This window comes from Hemibagrus wyckioides, linkage group LG07 (assembly GCF_019097595.1).
Source record: "Hemibagrus wyckioides isolate EC202008001 linkage group LG07, SWU_Hwy_1.0, whole genome shotgun sequence".
In the NCBI taxonomy this organism is placed as follows: Eukaryota; Metazoa; Chordata; class Actinopteri; order Siluriformes; family Bagridae; genus Hemibagrus; species Hemibagrus wyckioides.
This window is the reverse complement of record NC_080716.1, coordinates 4,001,586-4,029,111: the sequence shown is the minus strand read 5'-3', so window position 1 is coordinate 4,029,111 and position 27,526 is coordinate 4,001,586. Positions and strand designations below refer to the sequence as shown.

The 27,526-nt window shown below is 44.5% G+C and overlaps 1 protein-coding gene across 7 annotated transcripts in view; it reads left to right on the top strand.

Moving 5' to 3' along the window:
- kmt2cb (lysine (K)-specific methyltransferase 2Cb) overlaps nt 1-27,526 on the top strand; it is a 68,958-nt gene that overhangs the window by 31,338 nt on the left and 10,094 nt on the right. For 3 of the 7 annotated variants that reach the window (XM_058393795.1, XM_058393796.1, XM_058393792.1), the window contains exons 10-46: nt 1-39; nt 853-1,010; nt 1,201-1,481; nt 2,755-2,841; nt 3,032-4,128; nt 5,408-5,515; nt 8,092-8,208; nt 8,292-8,399; nt 8,486-8,590; nt 8,820-9,001; nt 9,086-9,250; nt 9,432-9,541; nt 9,775-9,849; nt 9,980-10,192; nt 10,284-10,406; nt 10,612-10,731; nt 11,435-11,577; nt 12,600-12,774; nt 13,306-13,410; nt 13,647-13,694; nt 15,624-15,728; nt 15,813-15,845; nt 16,049-16,198; nt 16,570-16,708; nt 17,750-17,994; nt 18,079-18,152; nt 18,312-18,518; nt 19,872-21,740; nt 21,908-22,221; nt 22,333-23,981; nt 24,125-24,236; nt 24,346-24,424; nt 24,509-24,572; nt 24,654-24,886; nt 24,979-26,517; nt 26,611-26,811; nt 27,310-27,480. The exon at nt 1-39 is cut by the window's left edge and continues 76 nt beyond it. In XM_058393795.1, coding sequence (XP_058249778.1) covers nt 1-39; nt 853-1,010; nt 1,201-1,481; nt 2,755-2,841; nt 3,032-4,128; nt 5,408-5,515; nt 8,092-8,208; nt 8,292-8,399; nt 8,486-8,590; nt 8,820-9,001; nt 9,086-9,250; nt 9,432-9,541; nt 9,775-9,849; nt 9,980-10,192; nt 10,284-10,406; nt 10,612-10,731; nt 11,435-11,577; nt 12,600-12,774; nt 13,306-13,410; nt 13,647-13,694; nt 15,624-15,728; nt 15,813-15,845; nt 16,049-16,198; nt 16,570-16,708; nt 17,750-17,994; nt 18,079-18,152; nt 18,312-18,518; nt 19,872-21,740; nt 21,908-22,221; nt 22,333-23,981; nt 24,125-24,236; nt 24,346-24,424; nt 24,509-24,572; nt 24,654-24,886; nt 24,979-26,517; nt 26,611-26,811; nt 27,310-27,480 — 10,743 coding nt within the window. The remainder of the gene's footprint in view (nt 40-852; nt 1,011-1,200; nt 1,482-2,754; nt 2,842-3,031; nt 4,129-5,407; nt 5,516-8,091; nt 8,209-8,291; nt 8,400-8,485; nt 8,591-8,819; nt 9,002-9,085; nt 9,251-9,431; nt 9,542-9,774; nt 9,850-9,979; nt 10,193-10,283; nt 10,407-10,611; nt 10,732-11,434; nt 11,578-12,599; nt 12,775-13,305; nt 13,411-13,646; nt 13,695-15,623; nt 15,729-15,812; nt 15,846-16,048; nt 16,199-16,569; nt 16,709-17,749; nt 17,995-18,078; nt 18,153-18,311; nt 18,519-19,871; nt 21,741-21,907; nt 22,222-22,332; nt 23,982-24,124; nt 24,237-24,345; nt 24,425-24,508; nt 24,573-24,653; nt 24,887-24,978; nt 26,518-26,610; nt 26,812-27,309; nt 27,481-27,526) is intronic. The other 4 variants (XM_058393794.1, XM_058393798.1, XM_058393797.1 and 1 more) reach the window with 4 other exon arrangements.

The window sequence follows — 27,526 nt, the reverse complement described above, 5'->3', positions numbered from 1 at the left end:
GTGATGGACTCCATCCCCACCAATGGATGGAGGTGTAAGGTAAACCAAATCAGCACGCAGAAACCCACTGGAGCTGCACACACGCTCACATGGAGTTATTTAGTGTTCTTTTGATTCTATTGATTTGTTCTGTTTGGTTCTATTGATTTGTATGGAATCATATGGAGCCGTTTAGAGCCTTAAAGATTTGTTTGGAATCATTTGGATGGAGTCATTTAGAGTCCTATTGATTTGTACAGAATCTTAAGGAGTCATTTACAGTTCGGTTGATTTGTATGGAGTCATTTAGAGTTCACTTGATTTGTATGGAATCATATGGAGTCATTTAAAGTTAAATTGTTATGTATGGAATCATATGGAGTCATTTAAACTGTTTTGTATGGAATCATATAGAGTCGTTTAGAGCCTTGCAGTTATGTTTGAAGTCACTGGATGGAGTCATTTAGCGTTCTGTTGATTTGTACAGAATCATAAGGAGTCATTTAGAGTTCAGTTGATTTGTGTGGAATCATATGGAGCCATTTAGCACCTTACAGATTTGTTTGGAATCATTTGGATGGAGTCATTTAGAGTTCACTTGATTTGTATGGAATCATATGGAGTCATTTAGAGCATCATTTATTTGTATGGAATCATATGGAGTCATTTAGAGTTAAACTGTTTTGTGTGGAATCATATGGAGTCATTTAGAGTTCATTTGATTTGTATGGAACGATATGGAGTCATTTACAGTTCAATTAATTTCTATAGAATCATATGGAGTCATTTATAGTCATAAAAAGTGATAGACACACAGTTTTGACTACAGCGATAGAAATTTTAATCTAACCTGTGTGTGTGTGTGTGTTCCAGAACTGCAGGGTGTGTGTGCAGTGTGGCACTCGGTGCAGCAGTCTGCTATGTGAGAGCTGCTCCAGGCAGCATGACTCGACTCAGCTCTGCTCTCTGTGTGCTGGAAGCCTGGACACCGAGCTTCATAAAGACTTGCTCTCCTGCCGTCACTGCAAAAGGTACAGGGCAGAATCACCTCTCGGAGCGGACGGCTCATTAGCAGCTTGTAAGACACACAGCCAGAGCTGGGACAGAAACGGAGCTATTTATAGTAAATCCTTGAGAAGCCTCGTGGTAACCTGTCGAAGAGTCCGGATCTATTTTATAAAATCGAATTCATATCATTATATTTTATTTCCATTCCTCCAGGTGTTTCCACGTGGATTGTGAGCGTCAGGTGGAGGGTCATGCAGCGCTCCAGACCGGAGAGGATTACGTGTGTTCGATGTGTAAACACTCCGGCTTTGAGGCAGCGTCCACACGCGTGGAGACGGAGGAGACGGAAACGCACATGGACGTTGACACGGATACGCAACCAGTACAATCAGATATGGACTGTGAACCTGCTCAGATAGACAGCACAGAACCGGGCCAAACCGTCAGCGAGACACGGTGTGAGGTGGAGGACGTGACGGAGCACAAAGAGTCCGGTAAGATCAGAATCTTGACTGGCTGATTTGGAGTTTAAAGCCTGTGGTGCTCGCTAGTGTGTCTTAGAAGGTTCTTCTAAAGTTCTTGATGGTCCAGGGTATGTGGGCGGTCCTAGAGCGCATTTGATAGCATCAGATTAATCAGCTCTCAGTCACTGAAGTAATGAGCCATTGAAAACACCATGGGCCAAGGTCATGGGTCATGGGCGTGGCTCATTGAAGATTTAATGACTGTCTGGTGTGTTTTTCTCACCTGCTTAACCAATGTTACATTAACGAGTCAGAAATTCACTCAGTCTCTGCATTAAGATCTGGTTGAATGGAGCAGCTTTCAGAGCTTGACCTTGATCAACCTGCTTATTGTTCTGCCCAATAGACGATCTGTTACGCAACCAACATCCTCACGAGAGGGACACTCATCCTCCAAGGCCTGCGCTTTACCCAGAACCTTCAGCAGTCTAGCACTTCTGCTTTGCTTATGCAATACCTCTACAGGACAATGAAACTCGGCGCGTAATTACTAGACGCTGCACTAAGCTAATGATCAGCCGCACTGGGCTAATATTTGGTTATGAAATCCTGTTACTCTTTCTGGGGCGACTGGTTTTGTGGACCTGGAGGGAATGTGGGCCTTATTTGATGAGGAACAACAACAGTCTCTCAAAGTATCTCTGTATTAGAGAGTTTTATTCGAGCTGAAAGCCATCATGAAGGTTATTACCGTGTTTGAGGTAAGCGTTGCTGACGGAGCATGCAGGAACTTCATGATGGAGATTGGTCAGGATTCCTTTAGGAGTGGATGGGATTTGTTCCCAGGAGTGGGAGAACTGGTTAGAACATCATCAGGAGTGGGAGAACTGGGTAGAACATCTCTTCAGGACTGGGAAAACTGGTTAGAACGTCTTAAGGAATAAGTAGATAGTTTAGTGTTTAAAATAAATATAAAAGTTTAGAATAAGGTCTCAGTCGTCCAGATGTGTACTGCAGTGAGTAAAGGGTTAAAGCTGAACAGGTATTTCACACCTGGAGAAGTGTAGCACCTGAGAAGATGCACCGTGTCGATTTTAGCGTGTAGGACACGTGGTTTTGAGTAAACTGGTATTTATTTACACACTCTTTGTGTGGAGTCTTACAGAATCCAACACTTTCTCTTTCTGGCTCTTTTCAGGAATCCATTTGCGCCCGTTTTCCAGCGCTGTAATTATTTCCACTCCGCCTGCTTGGGGTTATGTAACTGCACTTCCACTAACGATGAACGTTTCTCCTTTTCCAGAAGTGTGTGCAGAAACGAGCCGTGAAAAATCCCAGCGAGCAGCCATTGAAGCGTCACCGAAAGGACCCCCGGGTGAAAAGGTTCCAGGTACGTCCCCCCGTGCTCATGTTCCTCTCCCACAGTCACGTTATGTAACGCTATTTTCATCCGCCTCTCCAATCTTGTTCAGTTTCTGGCACAGGAGAGGCCAGACTGTCTGAAAGTTTTGTGTCTGTAGTCCAGGAAAGTGTAGCTCACAGTATTTTTTTATTTATTTATTTTTTTTGGTCATGTCTAGCCACAGAGCCTCCTCAGGACACAAAGCCAGCTGGTAGTCCAGAAGCTCCTCAGCAGGAGCCAGATCCATCCCCTGAGCAGCCCTCAATCCAGTCTTTCACTCAGTCCATTAAGGCAGAGTTGCCTCATCACCCAGAGAGCTCCTCACCGTCTGGACCTCCAGAAACATCATCTCTCCAAGGGGAGGAGCTTGGTTCCAGTCTGGAGGAGAAGAAAACCATCACACCAGCCACCAAAGACCTCATATCAGTCCCTGAACCTTCTGATGAGGAACCTATGGAAATTTCTGAAATTACAGAACCGTCCGGGGAGAAGAAAGCAAGTTCTGTGCCAAAGCTAGAGAAGGAGATGGGCCTCCTAGAGGAGAAAACATCAGAGAGCCTCACGGGGGAGGAGCAGGGGAAGGTTCCTGAAGGCCTCACAGAGGAGGACTCTCCAGAAGCGCTTACGTTGGAGGAGCGAGAAAGAAGAATCACTGAGGATCCTGCTGTGCAGGAACATCAAAGATCTTCTCAAGTGAACCAAACAGTGAAGGAAAACGCTTTGGAAGACATCCCGGTGGAGGAACACACAAAATCGGATGAGGGCCTCCTCGTAGAGCAGCGCGAGAGAACCTCTGAGGAACGTAACAAGTCTGATGAAAGTCTCTGCATGGAGGAAGGTGAAGGATCTTCTGATGGTGTCAAAATGGAGGTTTCTTCAGTGGAGGAACGCGAAAGCCGTAAAGTGAAGGAACATGAGAAAGGCCTCACGGTGACGGAGACCTATGGAAGATCTTCAGAAGAGTTTAGAGCAGAGGAACGTAGAAGACCTTCTGAAGATCTTCCCAAGGAGATGGACTTTGGGATGGATGGTGAGAGAAGCTTGGCAAAGCTGAGCTCACTGGTGGAAGAGAGAACGTCACTAAAGCCACCAGCGGTTAGGCAGCCCGAGAGTTTTCACTGCTCTGTAATCAGCCAACAAAGCCTGTCTGCTCCTGGGGAAGCTAGCAGCAACGTGCCTTCAGCCACTTTCATACCGCTCACGCCCAAAATCGGCATGGGCAAGCCTGCCATCTCCAAGAGGAAGTTCTCCCCTGGAAGACCCAGGGTCAAGCAGGTAGGTCCACACCTCTCTCTCTTTTTTGTATTATCCTGATCACCTCTGAGGAACGGGCTGATGTTTCTGGAACCTCGCTGGTCATCAGAGGGTGTGTGAGGAACCTGGAGGTGAAGATGGTTCCTTGGTGTTGATGTATTTTCCAAAGCGGTGTTGAGGGTAGTGAGGGTTGTATAAAGGCTGGAGCAGGTCCGGTTCCTACACTCGTTCTTCACTTGTGGTTTCTCGGTCGTCATGGCGACCTGCTTCATTTTCACTCGCTCTTGCTTCCACAGCGTCTCCGCAACGTCTTTATTAACCTTCTGTTTGTTGTTTTTTTTAGTTGTCTTTTTTATTTTTCTATTTTTGTTTCCTTCTCCTGAGATCATTAGTGTTCGATTAATGTCACGTCTCCTGAGTAAAGAAAAAAAAGAGATGCAGCAGCTGTTTAGAAATAAATTAAGAGAAGATTATTTTAGGGCTTGTATTTTATAATTTTTTTTTTAATTTTATTTATTCTTTATCTTTGTTCTGTTGTGTATTTTCAGATTTTAATTTATTTTGTGTTGTTTTGTTAACATTTATTTATTTGTTTATTTATATCTTTTTTATTTGCATCTATTTTTTTTTTATTGTAGTCATTTATCACGTATTTCTTTATTTATTTATTTTTAAAGTTAAAACTTGTTGGAAAAAAATGAAGTTGTATTTAAAAAATAATTTTATTTATTTATTTTTATTTATTTGTTTATTTTTTTAAAATACTAAAATCTCTGTACTAAAAATTCCTAATACTTACAGTAAAAACAAAAGATAACAAAACAAGAGTGTGTGCGTGAGTGAATGAGTGTGTGTGTGTGAGAGAGAGAGTGTGTGTGTGCGTGTGTGTGTGTATGTGTGTGTGTGTGTGTGTAGTCAGACTTTAGCTTGTGTTCTCTGCATGCTGCTGCATCTTCTGGAGCCTTCTTGCTGACATCATCAGATCACTGACCACACACTGAGGGCAGTGGAAACCTCCTTCCAGCTGTGGCGTCTCGTCCTCTGACATCTCAGGGGTTTTTTGTTGTTTTAACAATCGGTCATCACTTGCAGTTGACGTCATCTGTGTGCCTGCGCTCGTCTCCATAACTCCAGCTCTTTGTTATAACCATGACTGTGTGTGTGTGTGTGAGTGTGAGTGTTTATGCTGTTCTTTGATTGCTTTCTTTTAAGTTGTTGCATGATTCTCGCCCACATCCTCCTCTCTCTCTCTCTCTCTCTCTCTCTCTCTCTCGGTGTCTCTCGCCCACCTCACTCTCAGGGAGGATGGAGTGCGTCTCCTAGACTGAGCTCCGCCTCTCCGTCCCCGGTTTGGGACGGCCCAAAAAGCAGGCAGGTCCACAGTACGGGCGTCTGGAGCATCCGTGTGGTAACTACACCTCCCATTCTACCTGAGACAGATTCTCATTCACATGTTTCTCCTGAGACTCCAGGGCGTGGTGCTCTACACACACACACACACACACACACACTGGCTTAACACTGAGCATTAAACATACACACAGATAGATAAACAAACAAATAAATAAATAAACAAAATACAGCCATGTCGACTACAGCAATCCTCGTAATGTAGCAAAATAGAACAAGAAAAAGGAGGAATAGATAAATGATGGAAGACAGACAGATGAGCAGACAGACAGACAGACTGACACAAAGATAGAGAAAGACACAAATAGACCAAGACAGGCAGGTGGACAGACAGACAGATGACAGACAGGTGACACACAGACAGAGAAAGACACAAATAGACCAATACAGACAGACAGTTGGAGAGATGACAGACAGCTGACAGACAGACAGATGATGAGTAGGCACTCAGACAGAGAAAGACACACACAAATAGACCGATACAGACAGACAGTTGGAGAGATGACAGACAGCTGACAGACAGACAGATGATGAGCAGGCACTCAGACAGAGAAAGACACACACAAATAGACCAAGACAGACAGACAGGTGGACAGACAAACAGATGATGAGCAGACAGACTGACGCACAGACAGAGAAAGACACACACAAATAGAACAATACAGACAGACAGACAGGTGGACAGATGACAGACAGATGATGAGCAGACAGACAGACTGACACACAGAGAGAGAAAAAGACACAGAAATAGACCAATACAGACAGACAGGTGGACAGATGACACACAGACAGATAGATAGAACCTAACACACTGAACAGATGATAAAGAGAGATAGACAGATATAGACACATACAGGCAGATAGAGACTAACTCACAGACAGACAGCGACTAACAGAGAGAGAGAGACAGACAGATATACACACACAGGCAGATAGATGACTAATGGATAGAGACAGACAGAAAGACTCAGATTAACAGAGAGGGACAGACAGATATAGACACACACACAGGTGGACAGATGACAGACAGACTGACAGAGACTAACAGAGAGGCAGAAAGACAGATAGAGACTACAGTGAGACAGACAGACACAGATAGAGACTAACAGTGAGACAGACAGACAGACAGAAAGAGAGTAACAGAGAGACAGACAGACAGACAGATAGAGACTAACAGTGTGACAGACAGACAGATAGAGACTAACAGTAAGACAGACAGATATAGACACACACCGGCAGATAGAGACAGACAGAGATATGTACACAGATGGATGCACAGACAGGTGGACAGATGACAGACAGGCAGATAGATAGACTGATAGATAAAAACTAACACACAGAATGACAGGGGAACAGACAGAGATTAACAGAGAGAGAGAGACATACAGGCAGATAGACAGACAGACAGATAGAGAGAATGAAAGAGAGACAGGCATATATAGACACATACAGGCAGATAGACAGATAGAGACTATCTCTCTCTCTCTCTCTCTCTCTTTGTTAGACACATACAGGCAGATAGACAGATAGAGACTATCTCTCTCTCTCTCTCTCTCTCTGTTAGACACATACAGGCAGATAGACAGACAGACAGATAGAGACTACCAGAGAGAGAGAGAGAGACATATATAGACACATACAGGCAGACAGACAGATAGAGACTACCAGAGAGAGAGACAGATATAGACACACAGGCAGATAGATGACAGACAGACAGATAGAGACTAAAAGAGAGAGACAGGCAGATACAGACACACAGGCAGATAGGTGACAGACAGACAGATAGAGACTAACATAGAAGGAGACAGACACACACAAGCAGATAGATGAGAGACAGATGGACATGCAGACAGATGAGATATGCACACAGACAGGTGGCAGGCAGACACACAGACAGGTGGACAGATGATAGACAGAAAGAGAGACTAACAGAGAGAGACAGACAGATATCAACACAGGCAGATAGATGACAGACACTAACAGACAGGTGGACAGAGACTAACAGACAGACAGACAGGTAGGCAAATACTAACAGACAGACAGATATATACACACACAGGCAGATAGGTGACAGACAGAGACTAACAGACAGACAGACAGGTGGCCAGAGATAACACAGAGACATACAGGTATAGACAGACATGCAGACAGACAGGTATAGACAGACATGCTTCAGACAGATCTACAGCCCCGACTGTGTGGTTCTGCGGTGAAAGACGTGAAGATGACGGCGTTGTCATTGGATCTGGTTTCATAACGATTTCCTCACACCTCATCTCTCCACGTCATCATGGCGGGTGTGGCTGTGTTCAGGTGGTCATGTGATCCATCCTCACCTGTAACCTCTTCACACACTGTGCTTCAGCGATAACACACTCGCTAATTAAACATTGCTGCTGCTCCACAGAACCTTAGCACCAAGTGGCTTCCTTCCTTCTGTTTGTTTTGTTCTCCTCTTCCTCTTGATGAAGGATTTACACCTCCATTACCCGTTAGCTTCGTTAGCTTTTTTATTTTTTTTTAAAGCATAACTCTGTCCCTTAAGTCTATTCTCTCTGTATGTTTGCATTGCAGGGTCGGGGGTCAGGCTTCCCTGGCAGGAGGAGACCCAGAGGGGCGTGGCTTACAGGTAGAGGTGGGCGTGGCCGATCCAGGATGAAAAATGGAGTGGGTCAAATGCCAGCACCGGGAGTACGTACACCACTGTGTTTATATATAGATTTTTTTTTTAAAAGTCGCGTGTTTTATGATAACCCCGCCCCGTCTTGCCACAGTTGAACGCCGCGGAGCCGCAGATATACCTGTTCCGAGAGGAAGAGGAGAACTCCATGCACAACACGGTGGTGATTTTCTCCAGCACCGACATGTTCACGCTGAAGCAGGTATTCTGGATTCTGATTGGTCGCTGGTGATGGTGATGATTAAAACCCTGACGCTGATTGTCTTTGATCTCTTGCTCTTTCATCAGGACATGTGTGTGGTGTGTGGGAGCTTCGGTCAAGGGGTCGAGGGTCGCCTGCTCGCCTGCGCCCAGTGTGGACAGTGTTACCACCCGTACTGCGTTAACATCAAGGTAACACACACACACACACACTCTTCAGCCTTGACAGTAAGTAGAACACAGCACTTTGACTCCGCCTCAGACTGGTTTAGTGTTTGTCCCGTTAGTGTTGCCATGGTTACACAGTGTATTGCTTTTGCTACAGTCGTGACCTTAATCCTTCTGTCAGGCCTGGAAAATATTTGTAAAGTGAATTCACTTTGGTAATGAGCTTTCGTGTGTGTGTGTGTGTGTGATGTAGATCACTAAAGTGGTGCTGAGTAAAGGGTGGCGGTGTTTAGAGTGTACGGTGTGTGAGGCGTGTGGCCAGGCGAGTGACCCCGGGCGTCTCCTGCTGTGTGACGAGTGTGACATCAGCTACCACACCTACTGCCTGGACCCGCCTCTGCAGAACGTCCCGAGCGGCAGCTGGAAGTGCAAATGGTAGTAAATTAAGTGTAGTAGCTAAATGAAGGCAGAGCTTGTGTGTGTGTGTTGTGACGGTGTTTTGGTGTATTCTTTCCACAGGTGTGTATCCTGCATGCAATGCGGCGCCACGTCGCCCGGCCTGAGGTGCGAGTGGCAGAATAATTACACTCAGTGCGCGCCGTGCGCCAGCCTGACTTCCTGTCCCGTCTGTCTGCTGGACTACAGCGAGGAAGAGATCATCCTGCAGTGTCGCCAGTGTGACAGGTGTGTGTGTTGGTGTGTGTGTGTGTGTGTGTGTGTGATGAAATATCCACAGCTACAGTATACGACTCATCACTACACGCTTCTCCAAAACAAACACAACCATTTGAGGGATTCCTCCTCCTCCTCGTCGTTTGTGTGTCTTGTTTCCGAGACGAATCCTTCTTTTTCCTGCCGTCTGCAGATGGATGCACGCGTCGTGTCAAGGCTTCCACTCCGAGGAGGAGGTGGAGAAGATTTCCGACAGCAGCTTCGACTGCACTCTGTGCCAAGGCCAAGGCTCTCTTTCTCCAGGTGCTCGAGATTCCCACTTCTTCACCTCACGCGCTCCTTAAGCTTCTTCTTTTATACACACACACACACACACACACACACAAGGACTCTGATGGGTTTCTATAGTAACGGCTATAGTTCACAAGGACTTTATACAGGGTGGAAGGAAGCTTTAAGATTGTCAGGCACCTCTAATTTTTATTTATTTATTTGTTTGTTTGTTTTTCCACTCTTCCACATCCACACAACATCAGTGGCTAAACCACATGCAGATTTCACCCCAGAGCTTCCTGTGACTCCACAGTTCATGCCAAAGCCGAGGGATCTGGGTAACTTCTTTGTACTTCTTCTGCGTCTTCATACGATACCGTAATGTATTGAAAATTAGCACGGGGTCCCACAAGGCTCAACTAAAGGTCCGTTCCTGTTTTTTGGTTTGTTTGTTTTTTCCCCTCACAGGTTTGATGAGGACGTACACGCAGGACGGCGTGTGTCTCACTGAATCGGGTCTGTCCCAACTCCAGAGCCTGGCTAACTCCGCCTCCAGGCGCAGGAGGACGAAACCCAAGCTCACGCTGAAGATCATTAACCAGAACAGCGTCGCCGTGCTGCAGACGCCGCCGGACCCTCACAGCGAGCTCTCTCGAGACATGGACGTCGACGACAGCAGAGGTGACAACCCCACGATTTTCATTTCAAAACATCTTAGGGAAAGGTGTTTAGTTTATCAAACACTGTGTTCATGGTTATCTGTGTGTCGCAGAAACGGAGCTCATGGATGGGGAAGGGAAGTCCGATTCGAGCCCAGAGAGGGAGACAGCGGGAGAGGATGAGTCTAAAGGAGGCGAGAGCTGTAAAAAGAGGAAGAGGAAGCCGTATCGACCTGGTGAGAACGTGAAACCAGAACACAGTATTCCTGATTTAACTACGTATTCCAGACACACTTCCTCTTTTTAAATAAATGGACATCCAATTATCGAGACACATTAAAACCGTCCTCTGTACGTTATTGTAGATGCATCGTGTCTCACTTGAAAGTCTCCGAAGTTATTCTGTGCTTCACGAAGTGCTTCTCTGCATTGTTTCTGCAGGAATCGGAGGCTTCATGGTGAGGCAGAGGAACCGAACAGGACAAAGCAAAACCAAACCGGCTCTGAGCAGGAAGGACTCGAGCGGCTCCGTGTCTGAGACGCAGCAGGGCAAAGACGATGGTCAGAACGTTCGTTTCATCTCAGTCCAGTCTGTAACGTTAAATAAAGATGTGAATAGACAAAAAAATGATACGCTTCACATGTAATGCAGTATAAAATAAATGAAAGTATTTCACTCTATGCTCGATGAAACCATGTCTTTCACTGAGAGCAGTAGAACTATATGATAGGGAAAAAAGAGAACTTTTGATTCATTTGATTCACATGATTCATTTGAATCATTTGTTTCTAAACTAAATTAAAAGTACCTCTTTATTTGTAAACATGTTGCACATTTTTTTGGTCATGTATCATTGAGGAATTTATTAGTTAATGATCGTAAGGTTATAGTGTTTTTGTTTTGTTTGTTTTTTTTAAAGTGAAAATGATTCATTTGAATCATTGACTCATTTGAATCATTTGTTTCCGAACTAAACTACATCCTTATTTGTAAACATCTTGTGCTTTCTTTGGTCGCGTATCATGAATGAATTTATTACTTAATGATTGTAGGGTTATATTGGGGTGTTTTATTTAGAAGTGAAAATGTTGCATTGGTGCTTGCTAATTGATTCATTTGAATCCAAAAATTGATTCAGAGTCATTTTTATGAAGTGAACGGTTCATTTTGTGTCGGTTCTGACTAATCTGCAGCTAACCTGAATGACGCGTGAAGTGTGTGTATGTGTTTGATGACGACTCTGTTGTGGTTGTGTAATCTCAGGCTGGGCCGATCTGATGCCCGACGTTCCGATAGACGAGAAACCTTCCATCTCCGATTTCCCTGAGAATCCTGAGGTCAAAGTGCGGAAGCGCTACAGAAAGAAGAAGACCAAGCTGGAAGAAGCGTTTCCTACATACCTCCAGGTAAATTGAGTGGAATCTGGACCCCGCCTCCCATCCACACCCGTGTGCACGAAGCTCCGCCTCCCTTAAGCTCGTTCACGCTAGTTCAGTAGCTATAAACATGTGAACAGTGAGTGCTGTAAAAATGGGGTGGAGTTTGGGGCGTGGCGATGGCATGACTGACAGCACAGAATTTTTTTTTGTTTATTTTTAGTTATTCAATCCGCTTGTACAAAGCTAGTGATGATCATTTAAAGTCCGCACGCATTCTCTTTCACACACACACACACACAAACACAAGGGTTTCTAAAGGTATTGCTAGGCAACTGCTTAGCTAACCCGAGAGAAGGCACAGCTGGGGTTCATACCCATCTAATAGAAGCTGACGTGAGAAGTCCACAGGGAACGAACGATGACGTCCTTCCTCCTCCTCCTCCTCCTCGTTCTCCTCCTCCTCTGTCGCTGCTACTGCTGCAAATGGACGCCTGAAAGCCAAGCTCAGGCTAGCCGCAGTCTAAAAGCGGAGAAAAAAGGCAGAGCGAAGTCTCAGGGAGAGCGCCGGAAAAACCTGAGATACGTTAAGCTAACGCAAGCTGTCGTCTTTATAAATGATTGAATATGAAAGCTTTTAGCAGTTAGCGCTGCGAGTGAACGAATTTCCACAGAATCTGAGTCCATCAGTGTTCTTTTCATTATCCACCTTCCTCTAGCATTTTCATTAGAAGAAGTTTTACATTTTTTGGCCAAAGATTTTTGATGCGTACAAAAAAAAAAACCCCAAAAACGTTCGTTCATGAAACACCACCTAGCCGTTGTGGCCCACAGGAGAGGCACAGTGACGCAGAAAACTAGACACATTCATCGGGAATGTTAACATTTGTCTCAGATGTGGTGATAAATTATGAAGAAAATATTCCACTTGAAATGAAAAATGACTTTTAAACTCCACGTAGCATCAGCCGCCGTCATTACATGTGTGAATGTAGTAAACATCTCTGTATCCTGTTTGTGTGTGTGTGTGTGTGTGTGTGTGTTCGTTCCAGGAGGCGTTCTTTGGGAAAGATCTTCTGGATAAGAGCAAGCAGAGCAGGCAGGAGACCACGGGTCTGTTAGAGGAGGAGAAGGACAGGAAGCAGCAGAACCCCGGTGTGATGAAGCTGCCATCCAAACATTCACTCAGCACATCGACGCCACATCCCAGTAAAGCTGCAGCACCACGTAAGGCTTTTTTACCCCCAGGCCTTAAATGTAAAAGTCGTGATTCAGAGATAACGATCTCCATTATGGTTCCTTTACGGTCCTTTATGGTTCCTTTATGGTATGAGTTTCTTTCCTCATATTAAAACCATGACATTATCTGTTGTTTGCCTGTTTCACATAAACGTTGACCTAAATATCCATCTTTCTATACACGTTTAACGAGGGCACCGACACTACACTGTTGCTAGGCAACTAAGGGAAAACAGCTGCTGCAAATCCATGCTCTGTTACTAGGAATGAAGCTAAGGATGTAGCTAGCTAGCACAGAGCCGTTACAGACATACACTCTGTTTGAGTAAAAAATGCTCACAATATTAAATAGGAAGTAGGGAGGAAATAAAGCGGTGAGCAGGGAACCGAAGAAACGGCGGACCGTAGGATCGATCCGAGGCGTCATTAAGGAGTCATTGAGGAAGAGAACCAATGGGAAGAGTGTTGAAATATTTCCTGTTGAAATTTTCCTCTTAAATGCGCGGGTTTTATCGGCAGGGAGCTGCGAGGAGCCGCTGGTGGATCTGTCCGAGGTGCTGAAATCAGACACCGATCTGTTGGGAATGTTGTCTGATAACATGGGCAAACAGAGCGAGGAGTCCGGTAGGCTAATCACACTCACTCTGACATCATCACGTTAGCGCTGTAGCCTCTGTGCAGCCGAGCTTTCCTGCTTCGCTCGCTCTCACCTCGATCTTTTTTTTTGTTCTGCATGCGTTCTGATTCACTTTTCAGTTACTTTAAGGTCGTGCTTTCTTTCTTTTTTTCTCTCACTTTTGTTTCTATATCTCATTCCTGGTTTATTTCTCACTCATTGTGTTTGGTTTGGGTCCCTGTAGGTCTTGATTTTTGCCCTTTCCAGGTTGACTGCTCTCCCTCTCCGTTTGGTAAGAGCCTCAAAGCCCAAATCATGTTTTCCAGCTTGTTTTATTTATTTATTTATTTATTTTTCTGTTAAAATCATTTTTCTATAGTCAAGATTTGCTTTTCTTGATTTTTTCCTACAATGCCTCTGGCTCTGAGTAACCTTACTGAGATTAGCATTGTTTGTTTAGTTTGCAAAGTGCTGAGTTTATGCTAATGAAGCCTTATGAAACTTTCAGTGTTATGCGAGCCTCAAGCTAACATTAGCATACCTCTCTGCACCGCTGTGATGTGTCTCACATTCTATAGTCCATATACACCGGTCAGATATAACGTTGTGAGAGGTGAAGTGAATAAGACTCCTATCTCCTCATCATGGCACCTGTTAGTGGGTGGGATATATTAGAAAGCAAGTCAAAATTTTGATAAAGGGCCAAATTGTGATGGCTAGACCACTGGATCAAAGCGTCTCTTGTGGGGTGTTCCCGGTCTGCAGTGGTCAGTATCTATCAAAAGTAGTCCAAGAAAGGAACAGTGGTGAACCGGAGACAGGGTCATGGACGGTCAAGGCTCATTGATGCACGTAGGGAGCGAAGGCTGGTCCACCAGACGAGCTACTGTTGCTCAAATTGCCGAAGAAGTTAATGCTGGATCTGATAGAAAGGTGTCAGAATACACAGTGCAGGACGGGTCAGGGCTGTTTTGGCAGCACCAACACAATATTAGACAGGTGATCATAATGTTATGGTGGGTGTATAATGACTTGTACATGGTGGAGTCCATACAATAGCTATATGTGTTTGATGTGCATTGTATAGTGTGGAAAATATAATCCAGTTTGGTGTACAAGTACACTGAAAAAAGTGATTCATTGAATTTACTCAATTTTTTTAAGTTAAGTGGTTGCAATCAATTTATTTTAGCTACATTTAAATAAATAAATTTAGTTCAAAGTCAGTGAACTTAATTTATTTATTTAAATGTAGCTAAAATAAATTGATTGCAACCACTTAAAAAAATTGAGTAAATTCAATGAATCATTTTTTTCAGTGTACAAGATGTCAGTATGTTCCAGAAAATATTCTACTCTAGAATAGATGTATTCTGGATTGAATCTATGACATGTAAAGAACTTTCCAAGACGCGACACACCTTGGCCTCCAAAATAATTCTCGTTGGCCGATGCAGAACGTCTCGTTTCTTGCGCAAACCGACAGACCCCCTCAGTCTCAGTTCCCGAACGACGCCACCCTCCTGCAAAGTGTGACGCTGAATAGCCTAGCCAAGGACGTGCCTTTAACAGCCAAAGCAAGAAAACGGCTCGGCTTCTTAGGCAAAGCGCCGGCCTTCTGCATCCAGGCTTTCAGCTGAGTGAAGAATAGTCTTGATTGTGTGCACAGAGCTATAGCAGACCTTGGCTTCAGAAAGACCATGAATCAGTGTACAGCCTTGGATTTTTTTTATTTTATTAACTTCACTGAGATATTATAGACCGCTGGAGCCATGTCTCCTGGCTGACACGTTATATAAAAAAAATCCTGCTCAAGGTTTTTTATTGTGTGTCACCAGAATTCATATGATAGTTACAAACTTTTTTTTTTTTTTTTAAACTAACAGAAGCCAGAAGTGAAAATGAAATATCATGTAAAAAGCCAAGACATCCGGAGTTGTCGTTTATTTCATTTGGCAGACTTTTTTCTTTTAATCCAAGTGAGTCAGAATCCAATCTAAGCATTCAGCTGAGCAAACGAGAGCTGAGGGTTTTGATTCCAGGCACAACGTCCTGTTTACGAGCCCATTAGATTGAATATAATATTTATGATATTATTTATGTATCGTAGACTAGATCATGTATTTAGTTTGGAAAAATATGGACAGTAGATTATTACACACCTTAATATTTTGTACTTCTTTCCTTTCTTCTTCTGGACTGGACGTTGCTCCTCTTACAGAAGAAGCTTCGGTTTCTTCTCAGTCAAATCAGGGACGAGTGTCTCATCAGGACGAGCCGCTGGACGGCATTCTGAGCCCCGAACTGGACAAGATGGTGACGGATGGTCAGTGTATTTGGTTATATTAGCAAGATTTTATATTTTTTTTAAAGAGCTACACCAAAAACATTTCACTTTTCTTCTCTACAGAATCTATTCTGAGCAGACTCTATAAAATACCAGGTATGTCATTTTTTACAATTATATCGTGATGCCCGATGTGATGTTTCTTTATTTACAAACACACAACAGACCACATGTAGACCTGATCTAGCTAGTTTGTCAGAACATCAAGCAATAGTTAGTAAAAGAAGATCAAATTCCCACAAAGAGCGAGCATGTGTAGCATGAGGTGTGTTGTAGATGAACTGCTGATCTCCTCACAGAACTGGAGGGAAAGGATGTCGAGGATCTCTTCACTGCCGTGTTGAGCCCCAGCACCACCCAGGCCACTCAAGCTCCTTCCCAAACCCAGGGAACACACTCTATACATGGGCATCCGGCGCAGGGGCCTCCGCCCACCCAGATCAACTCAGGTACCTGACTTACACCACACAAATGTGCATTCATTTTTTTTAAACTTTCTGCAACTATTATTATTGTTATTAGTAGTAGTAGTAGTTTCAACAAAAAATCCAGTTTAATTGACCAGCCTCCTCCTACATGCCCCACAACCTTTTTTGATGTCACTTGGGCTGAATTTGGATCTGTCATATACTGAACACTAAAACTGAATATTGAAACCCTCAAGAGAGCCAGTGTTTTTATGAAGGGAATGCATGAAACTCAGGATTCTCTGGGAAGTCTGGGGACAGTCTGGGAAGGTCATTCATTTTGAGGATATGCCAAACTTAACCTTAAACAGCATTTATTAATGTATACTATTCTACAATTTTTTCCTCTCTAGGAATGTTTCCCAGAATGCCAGTGATAAATGGAATGATGAACCCCAATCAGCAGTTCCCACCAGGACAGATGCCTCCTGGAGCGGACGTGGCGCGAAACTTCCCTCCCATGCAACGAATGCCTTTTTCTGACAATCTGAGGTGAGCATGGACATGAGGAACACTCCTGGGTTTAACATTTTAGGAAATCGTGGGTGGCATAAATTTGATACATACACCGATCAGGTATAACCTTGTGAGGTAAAGTGAATAAGACTGATGATCTCCTCATCATGGCACCTGTTAGTGGGTGGGATATATTAGGCAGCAAGTGAACATTTTGTCCTCACAGTTGATGTGTTAGAATCAGGAAAAATGGACAAGCGTAAGGATTTGAGCGAGTTTGATGAAGGGCCAAATTGTGATGGCTAGACCACTGGATCAGAGCATCTCCAAAACTGCAGCTCTTGTGGGGTGTTCCCGGTCTGCAGTGGTCAGTATCTATCAAAAGTGCTCCAAGGAAGGAACAGTGGTGAACCGGAGACAGGGTCATGGGCTGCCAAGGCTCAATGATGCACTTGGGGACTGAAGGCTGGCCCGTGTGATCCGATCCAACAGACGAGCTACTGTTGCTCAAATTGCTGCATAGCCTCAGACCAATCAGGGTGCCCATGCTGACCATGTACTCCCTTTCATGGAAACAGTATTCCCTGATGGCTGTGACCTCTTTCAGCAGGACAACGTGCCGTGTCACAAAGCAGAAATGGTTCAGGAATGGTTTGATGACCACAACAACCAGTTTGAGGTGTTGCCTCCAAATTCCCCAGATCTCAATCCAATCCAGCATCTGTGGGATGTGCTGGACAAACAAGTCCAATCCATGGAGGCCTCACCTCACAACTTACAGGACTTAAAGGATCTGCTGCTAACATCTTGGTGCCAGATCTCACAGCACACCTTCAGGCATCTAGTGGAGTCCATGCCTCAACGGGTCAGGCCTGTATTGGCAGGAAAAGGGGGACCAGCACAATATTAGGCAGGTTGTCATGTTATGCCTGGTCGGTGTACATGTTCAGGTTTTTGGGCCAATTCCCACCCACCATGATGTCACAACAAAACGGCTGATGTCCACTACCTTTTAGAATGAACTCAAACCTTGCTGTAGATGTCTAGGTGACGCTGTATGACGTGTATGTTGAACAGGGACAGGAAGTTTGGTCCGATGTCGCGTGATGCAGCGGGTCCATGGTCAGCCACTGGTCCAGGTCCGAGTCCTGCTCCGCTTCCGGTTCCGCCTCCTGCAGCCGAGGGAGAGTCGGATTCCTTATCCACAGCTCAGAAGAGCATGCTGAAGTGGGAGAAAGAGGAGACGCTGGGAGAACTCGCTACCGTGGCCCCCGTCCTCTACACAAACGTCAACTTCCCCAATCTCAAAGAGGAATACCCAGGTGGGTGTGGCTTATCCATTTAATAAATCAGTTCAGCCAGATGCAGTTTTATTTTTCATTTAATTCTTGAAATTCATTTTGCAGACTGGCAAACAAGAGTGAAACAAATTGCCAAGCTATGGAGGAAAGCAAGTTCTCAAGACCGAGCTCCATATGTGGTATAACCTTTAATCAAAGCTACTCCATCTTTCAGCTACAGTCTCTCTTTAATAATTGAGTAATAGCCATGTCAGTGATGGTCTATTTGAAGAGTCTTTGCACCGGTTCCACCAACACGCAAAATATTAATCAGTCACCCTGATGTATGTCTCTTACAGCAAAAGGCCCGGGATAACAGAGCAGCACTGCGCATCAACAAAGTCCAAATGTCTAACGAGACCATTAAGAGGCAGCAACAGCCGCAGGCCTCACAGCCTTTGGAAGTGTTTGATCCTGCTATTCCTCCTCTGGACCCTGAGCTTCTCTTCAAGGATCCTCTAAAGCACAAGGAATCCGAACAGGAACAGGAATGGAAGCTGAGACAGGTAAAGCCTGGGCAAAAAATTAGGCATTTCTCAGCTTGTTACTGAATTGCATATTGTGTATGTGCAACATTATCCATATAGCCATGGCTGTTCTTCAGAAGAAGGTAACTAAGGTGACTAACTAAGGTGACAACTAAATCGTACTCGGGTTAACATACCGTTAGGCTCCTTTCATGCTAGCTGTTTTTTCCTGCTCATGTTAGACGTGTCATTCTACAGGTAAAGGCTGCCCAGACAGAAGGGACATGGCCATGTTTAAAAAGTGCCAGCATATTTTGGTCACAGCAGGATGCTTCACAAAAAGTTTTCAGAAAAGGAACCAAGTGATGTCAAATGCTCTTTTACTTCCTGCCTAATCGGGTCACAGCTCAAGGGGCCGGTGTGAAAATAAAACACGAAGGACAATTGTTCTAGTCATTCCAATGTTGCAGTTTAACTAAAAATATCTACGTCTGTATTTTTGGGATGTTCACTGGTACATGAACACTTGTACATCCAGGTTGTATAAGAAGCCCAAAGTCTTCTGATTTTCTGAGGCTTTCGCTAGTCGTTAATTTAATTGGAAATACTGTTCCCTTTATCAATAATTACTGATAAGATCTTGTTTCTCTTCTTGTTCAGTAAGTATTGGGAGTCATTTTTGTTGTTCTGGCTCAGTCAGTCCCACGACAGGCATGAAGCCTGGAAAATCCATTTCACTCAAAGCTTGTATTTTTATCACTCCATTACCATTACGTCCTTATTATCATCTCATCAAACCCAATCTGCTGAACATCAGCAAGTGAAAAAAAGCGTACTGTGTGGTTGATTGCTTTCTACAGCTGTTGTAGATTAACAGTCATGGAAACTCACTTTGCTGTAAAGATCTTGGTTAATTATATTGCCATGCGGCTGTTCTTCTGTCTCTTATGGATTAGGTACAATTTTTTATTATTGAAAGTACCATTTAGTCTTTTCTCTTCCACATGAAAAAGAAAGATGTGCAGCAGATCTAAGTCTAAAACAGTCTAAAACAATACAAAATTACAGAAGGAGTTTCACTGTTCAATTTGAAATACCCACTTTAGTGGTCTTCATGCTTCAAGTTTCAATGAAACATATTTGCTTTCTTTGGTAGATTTGTTATGACCATAATTGATGCAGCTATAGGAGAGGAAGAAACTTAATTACATATGCGATTTTAATTGCTAATAATTAAATAAACATGATAGAAAATTTAACAAAAAATAACACAATCAAGGAAAATTACATCTTTTTTCTGTAGTTTCAGTGATTTCCACATCATATTTAGTAGTCTGCTAAAATTCACAAGTTATTCCACCGGTGTTTAGCAAATGTTTTGTTTTATTGCAGCAAATGAGACAGAAAAGTAAGCAACAAGCCAAGATTGAAGCTACACAAAAACTTGAGCAGGTAAAGAACGAGCAACTTCAACAACAGCAACAACAGCAGCAGCAACAGCAGCAGCACATCAAAGGAGGTCAGTCTGATCTTGATGGCTGTGCTAGCCTTCAGAGTCCAGCATCATCACAGTCCAGCAATGGGAACATGTCTCCTATGCAGTCCACCTCCAAGAATGGGTTCTCTAAACCGCAACTCCCAGGAACTCCCACAGCGGGCTCCCCAGATGACGTCTTTTTACGTCCGCACCCTCCACCCCCATCTTCAGGATCTCAGCCACAATCCCCTCAAATGTTCTCTCCAGGCTCTTCTGGTTCTAGGCCATCATCACCCTGGGATCCTTATGCCAAAATGGTGGGCACACCAAGACCACCACCAAGTGGTCCGGGTGCAGTTCGTCGGAATTCTGAATCTGGGAAATCACCAAGGAGTCTTTCGGAGGAGCGTGGGAAGCCATCATCGGTACATGAATCTATCGGTTCACCAACAGCCCTTAATGTTGATCCATATGCTAAGCCTCCAGACACACCGAGGCCTACAGGTCCAACAGATCCCTTTCTTAAGCCTATGTGCCCTCCCAGGGTGGGCCAGCCTGTTGAAGGAAGGCACATAATTGGTTCTCCAGGACACGATCCATTTTCCAGGGGAGCCGTGAGAAAGGAAGCATACCCACGAATGCCTCATGGCAAAATGATTCTTTCAGATCCTTATGCCCGCCCTCTACTCGCTCCCATTCCAGGAAGTAATGAATCTGGCTCTGTCCAGCCCTTCAAAACACCCATGCCACCACCTCAGCCTCAGGACCCAAATGTAGCCATGCATTCAAGAAGACCAAGTGGGGATCCCTTTGAAAGGCCAATGGTACCACCTCGTCCTGCCGAAGCTTTTGCTCAGGGTCAACAGAATGACCCATATGCACATCCTCCACTTACTCCACATCCTGCGATGAATGAAGCCTTTGAGAATCAATCAAGAGTTACACGGCAACCTCAGCCTCACCCATTTACACAACCAGGGCCAGTAGCACATCAGTCTACTGGAAATCCATATGCACGTATGCCTGCAACCCCTAGACCAGATTTCTCGCATTGTGATCCTTTTGCCCAGGCCCCATATTCTAATCCATATGCGCGAATGCCAGGAACTCCTAGACCACATGACCCTGAACCTTACTCTCGCCAATCTGCCACATCTCATCCTGTCATGATGACTCAAGCTTCCCAGCAAACACCATCTCAAAATCGTATGCAGTCACCCATGTCACTGGATCCTTATGCACAGCCTCCTGGGACACCACACCCAGGAGTACCAGAAAGGTTCCCCAGACCCCAGAATTACCAAAGGAATCAAGACCCATTTAATCACCCTCCTGCAATGGCTCGGCCAATAGGACCTGACCCTCATGCTCAGCCAGTGGGAGTCAGTCAGTCACTACTCCACGATCCATTTGCTCAAGGCCCTAGGACGCCTCATCCTGGAGGTGCAGCACAGGGTATACGATCAGGACCCATGTCCACTCAGGATGCATTTTCACCACCTCAGGTCTTGATGCAGGATACGTTTGCCAGTCCAGCAGTTCCAGGGTCTCAGACTCCACGACACCCTGGTCTTGCAGATGAAAACAGTATGTCTCAATCTCCGTCTAGTCAACCAAGCCAGACTCCAGTTCATGACCCATTTGAACAGGCGCAGATGAATACTCACCCTCAGTTTGCAGAGAACAGAGAGCAAGCGTTAGGACATAGCACTGTAGCAATGGGACAACCGAACACTGATGTTCAAACTGTGCCTCTTGCAGAAGCTGAGGAAAGGCTGAGACAGGTACAGTAACTTTGTATTGGTTAGCTGACTTTCTTTCTTATACAGCAGTGGTCATAAAATGACAAGATTGATATTTCTTGACATTTTCTGCATTTATTTGGTGTGTAATTAAGTCCTGTTTGTTGACAGATGTTAATGTGTTAAATTCTACACTGTTTTGGTTATAGCGTCAGCGTATTCGAGAACTGCTTCTCAGGCAGCAGCAGCAAAAAAGTGCCATCCGTCAAGAAAAGAGCCCACAGGAGCAGCCAGGGCCCATGACTCCAGGAACTCCTCAACACTGGAGTCAAGATGCCCGAGGTCCACAAAATGACATATTCAACCGACCACCTCCACCATATCCTGGTCCAGGAGCTGTGAGGGGCCCTCAGAGATTCCATGGACCCTACCCAGGAGATCAACGAGGCTCTTTTCCTGAAGGGCAATTTCCAAGACCCCAGTTTCCTGGAGACACAAATAACCTCAGGCAACCAGGACCCAGGTGGGTATATATGAATATTAATATAACATAACAGAGAGATTTAAAAAATAATAATTGTAATAATAATAATGTAATAATAATAATGCATTTTTTTTTTTTTACCAATTATAGGTTGGGTTTTTCCTCGGGTGTTCAAGGGCCTGGTTTAAGACCCCCCATGAATCAAATGCAAGATTCAATGATGGAAGGTCATCCGCAAATGAGAAGGTCCATGTCTATTGATCTGGGGAAGTCACTTGGAGGCAACCCAATGGGATTACAGCCATTGCCTTCTCAAGGCATACATATGCAGCAACACAATATTATGGGACAACCTTTTATAGAACTGAGACACAGACCTCCTGAGAGCAGGCTGCGACTTCCCTTTGGACCTCATGTTATGCAGGGAAACCGAATGGAATCACCCTCACAACTTCAGCGACCTCCAGGATTCATGAGTGCACAAGACATGGGCTTTTCAAACAGTCAGGGTCCTAAACCTGTGGATTCTAGTATTAATCAAACTCAGGGAGTGGGTGCAGATATGCATGGAGCAATGAGTATGGACAACTTGCATCAGTCCACTGTTACAATAAGAACTGGACAGATTCCAATCATGAGGTCAATGAGCCAACCTGCTTCAAATGAGACCTATGGTGGGACTGCCACATCAAATTTTCCTGCAACATCTTCTGGACCATCAAATGAGGTTGATTTACACATAAATGAAGGATCTGATGAGAAGATTGATGCAGATGAATCAGCTGTGAAGGACCTTGAAGATGTGGAGGTCAAGGACCTAGTGGATACAGATTTAGAGAACCTAAATCTTGATGCAGATGATGGAAAAGATCTGGATTTGGAAGCTAATGACCTGCACTTAGACGATATTTTCTTGACATCTGGGAAATTTGATATAATTGCCTACACAGATGCAGACCTAGACCTTAGTGAGGATTTGGATCTCAATGATCCCATTGATGACCACAATGACAGCGCTGAGCTCCAAAAGGAGCAAGAAGAGAAAAAGCCTGAGAGTCCAAATGCTGCAGCCTTACCTTCTGATCCCACATCTGCAGAATTAAAAGCTGAGGAAAAACCTGAACAATTATTAGATCACATCAAAGAAGAAGATAATCAGGTTTCTCTGAAAGCAGAAAAAGATATCAAAACTGAGGTCAATAGTGGTCCATCACAAGAACCTTCTAGTAAAAATCAAATAACGAACACTTCAGTTGTTAATCAGGAAGATTTTAGAGGTAGTACGGATGCTAACACAAAACCTGGTGTTCACCCTGATGCTACTCCGGTGCTATCTAGCTTACTTGTCAATGTTGCTCCAGATAGCAAACTACATAAACAAGAGAACTGTGGTCAGCAAGTGACTCTTCAGGAATCTGGCTTACAACAGGCACTTAATTCATCTCTGCTAGATCAAGGAATGAATGCTGGCCTGGTGGTAGACCAATCAATAGTTTCTGCTCAGACTGAGGGTCCATTAGACATTCATTCAGGTTCCATGCAGGAACAACCTTCAGGTTCTGTGTTCGGAGTGGACCACAAGGATGCTCTGCTTTCGGCAGAACAAGCTGCCGTTCTTCCTCAGAGCCAACAAGCCTTGTTATCCCAGCAGGGCCAGCAGAATCGTCCGTTGCTACTGGAGGAGCAGCCACTCCTGCTGCAAGATCTTCTGGATCAGGAAAGGCAAGAACAGCAGCAACAGAAGCAGATGCAGGCAATGATCAGACAGCGGTCTAATGACTCGTTCTTCCCTAACATAGGTAAATGAGGGAGTGTTTTTTTTTTCAGAAAGGTTTTTCTACATGACAATTTAGCTCACAAAAGTTAACAATCAAAAAAGAAGAAGCTTAGTTATCATACCTTGTACACTGTCCTTCTAACATGATGGGTTTATTTTTTTTAGATTTCGATGCCATCACTGATCCTATCATGAAAGCAAAGATGGTAGCCTTGAAAGGAATCAATAAAGTAATGGTCCAAAACAATATGGGAATGTCGCAGATGGTCATGAACAAGTAAGCATTTCCTCATCCGTTGATGTTTATTAAAATATTGTTTAATGTAGTATAATGTTTAGGCATTCTTTACACTTGTCTGGTGTTTATTTTAATTTGAATTTTTCAGATTTCCAGTGGCTGCTCAAGCAAGTCAGGGGCCACAGGGTCCAGAGGGATGTGTTCCTCCTCAGCAGCCAATGGCACAGGTACAGCATTAATTAGCATTCTCATTTTTTCAAAATGATGCAAAAATTCATTTGTACCAACAGCGACTCTCTTTATTTAATAAGGATGGCAAACTGGCTCCATACATGACAAGACCCAGTCCTCCAAGTTTTGGTCAAGGATTTACCAGTAAGTGTATTTCAACATGAAGTATTGACACTTGTCTTAAATCAGATTTATTCAGCTTGATATTTGCACTTTCTTTCTTAGATGAAGCCCAGAAAATACAGTATGAAGACTGGCTTCGGGAGACTCAAAAGCTTCTTCAGATGCAGCAGAAGTTTCTTGAGGAACAGATTGGGGCTCACAGGAAGTCAAAGAAGGCCTTATCGGCTAAGCAGAGGACAGCTAAGAAAGCTGGACGGGAGTTTCCAGAGGAGGATGCTGAGCAACTGAAACATGTCACAGAGCAGCAGGGTGTGGTACAGAAACAACTTGAACAGGTGATGTAGATGCATGTTAATTTTTATATCAGCAATACTTTGAAACAACGGATGGTTGTTCAGCAATTGGTGTTTTGTCTTCCGTACATTAGATTAGGAAACAACAGAAAGAGCACGCAGAGCTGATAGAAGAGTACAGGGTGAAACAGCAGCAAGGTGCCCTGCAGCCTCAGATGATGCCTGGCATTTTGCCAATGCAAAATCATCCAGGCATGATGCCAACTGGCCCTGTGAACCAACCTGTTATGGGTCCAGCCATGCCCATGCAGATGCATTCAAACCAGGCAAATATGCCCAACATGCCAGGCTGGCGTCCTGGAGCTCCAGGTCCTGTTGGATCTCAGATGCCGGGTGTAATGCCTCCTCAGATGATGCAAGGCCCTGCTCCTCAGCAAACACTACCCAGACCTGGTCAGGGGCAAGTCGCTGGTGAGTCTCCTCATGTGAATTTTGATGACACTAATCCATTCAGTGAAGGTTTCCAAGAACGAGAGAGAAAGGAGAGACTTCGGGAGCAGCAGGAGAGACAGAGGGTGCAGCTGATGAAGGAGGTGGAGCGACAGCGCATGAAACAACGCATGGAAATTGAGCAGCAGCAGCAGCAGCAAGGCCTACTCAGCCAGATGCCCTTCTATAACCAGAATTTGCCTCAGGACTTTATGCAACAACATAGATCTCAGCAGCAACTGCAAGGGCCAGGATTTCCCCATCAGCCAGGCATGCAGCCTGCAATTGGAGCTGCTTCTTCTATACCCATGATGGGAAATGGCCCTTTCCCTCAGGATGTAAGACCAGGTTTTGGGCTGGATAACCAAGTACCACATGGATCTCATTTTGTTCCAGGGCAACCCAGACCGCAAAGATTCCCTGGGCCAAATATGGTACAACAGAATCCAGGTCAAGGTCATCCTTTTGGTGTAGAATCAACTACTCCTCTTCCACCAAACTTTCCTGGATCTGGTCCATCCCTGATTCAGCTTTATTCAAACATCATCCCAGATGAAAAGGCAAAGAAGAAACGAAACCGAAGTAAGAAAAACGATGAGGACTCTGAATCTTTAAGGGCACCATCTACACCACACTCTGACCTAACCGCCCCTTTGACCCCCTGTGTATCAGATACTTCATCCACGCCCACCAGGAATCCCTTGCTCTTTGGAGAGCAGGAGCTGTGCGAGACCTCCCAGCCTGGATCTTCCACCCCAGGCTCTCAGAGCAGCCAGCACCACTCAGAGCTGGAGCGTCAGCTTTCTGATGGTAGCTATTGCGGAGCATCTGACGTCACCATGGGGCATCATGACATACAAGACAAGATTACTAACATCAAACTGGAAAGAATTGAAGCCACTGACTGTCATGGTCCAAAAGGCACTGACATGAATATGGGTATGGGCATAGTAAAAGTGGAAGGGGACAAGGAAGGCATGTCGCCACATCCCACAGGCCAAAGTCCGGCAGGTAGCTCAAAAGGAGAAGGTGGGAATGAGCTCCTGAAACATCTCCTGAAAAACAAGAAGACACCTCCGCTCCCATTACCCCACCAGAAGTCCGAGGACAGTTTGAGATCGGAGGAGGAAACCTCAACGGATAGCAAGGCTTTCCTGAGACAAAGCTCTATAGACAGCACTGGGGTAAAGATTCACATCTCTTCTTTCTCATCTTGGATAAAATTGTATTGTATAAATTGCTTGGGTTTACATAGTCTTCATTTGTGCTTCCTACAGACCTTCTCAGACAGCCAGCTCTCATTTAACCCTGACTTCAGCAGCCCCTTAATGTCTGAAGACAAAAAAAGGCAACGGACCAAGCGTGCTCCAAAGAGTGGAGAACGTCCAGCCCCACGCTCTAAAAAGAGGAAGAAGGAGGAGGATGAGAGACAAGCCATGTATCCCTCCACTGAGCCAGTAATGACTAATCTGAAACAGGTAAGACAAATAGAATAGCTCTTACCTACTAGGATCTGATAGCTTTATTGTAAATTTGAATCTCAAGATCAAGGTTTCCCTATCCTCAAAGTACCCACCCTGAATCTTAAAAGGCTTAAATCAGTTGTCTTGACCTGATATTAGCAAGGACTGCTAAGAGCTTTATTACACTTACAGTGTTCACTTTTCATTCAACACCCATGTGTGTAAGAAACTTCCAAAAACTGTGGAGAGTACTGAATGCACAGGTCAATTATTAACAATTTACCATTCACATGCCATGTAACATAACTTGTAATGATGCTGGAATTGACCATTAAAGAATCTTTTAAGAATTCATGTCAGTAGATATCAAGATATCAGAGCTCTGTGTTAATTAAACTATCATATAACCTCGAGAGCCCATCTCTCTAGGCTCCTAACCGGTTTCTAATTTCACACACTCACATCTTTCCTTTCTCTCTCTCTCCCTCTCTCTCTGTCTGCCTCTGCCATTAGCAGCAGCAGCTCTCACTCTTGCCCCTGATGGAGCCTCTGGTCGGTGTAAATTTTGCCCATTTCGTGCCCTATGGCAGTGGGCAGCTAGACGGAGAAAGCCGTCTTTCGGGCACTTTTGGGAGTGCCTCTTTGGACGGCATGTCGGATTATTACTCCCAGCTCATTTACAAAGTACGTCAGAGAAGCCATGATCAGAACTATATTTTTATAATATATT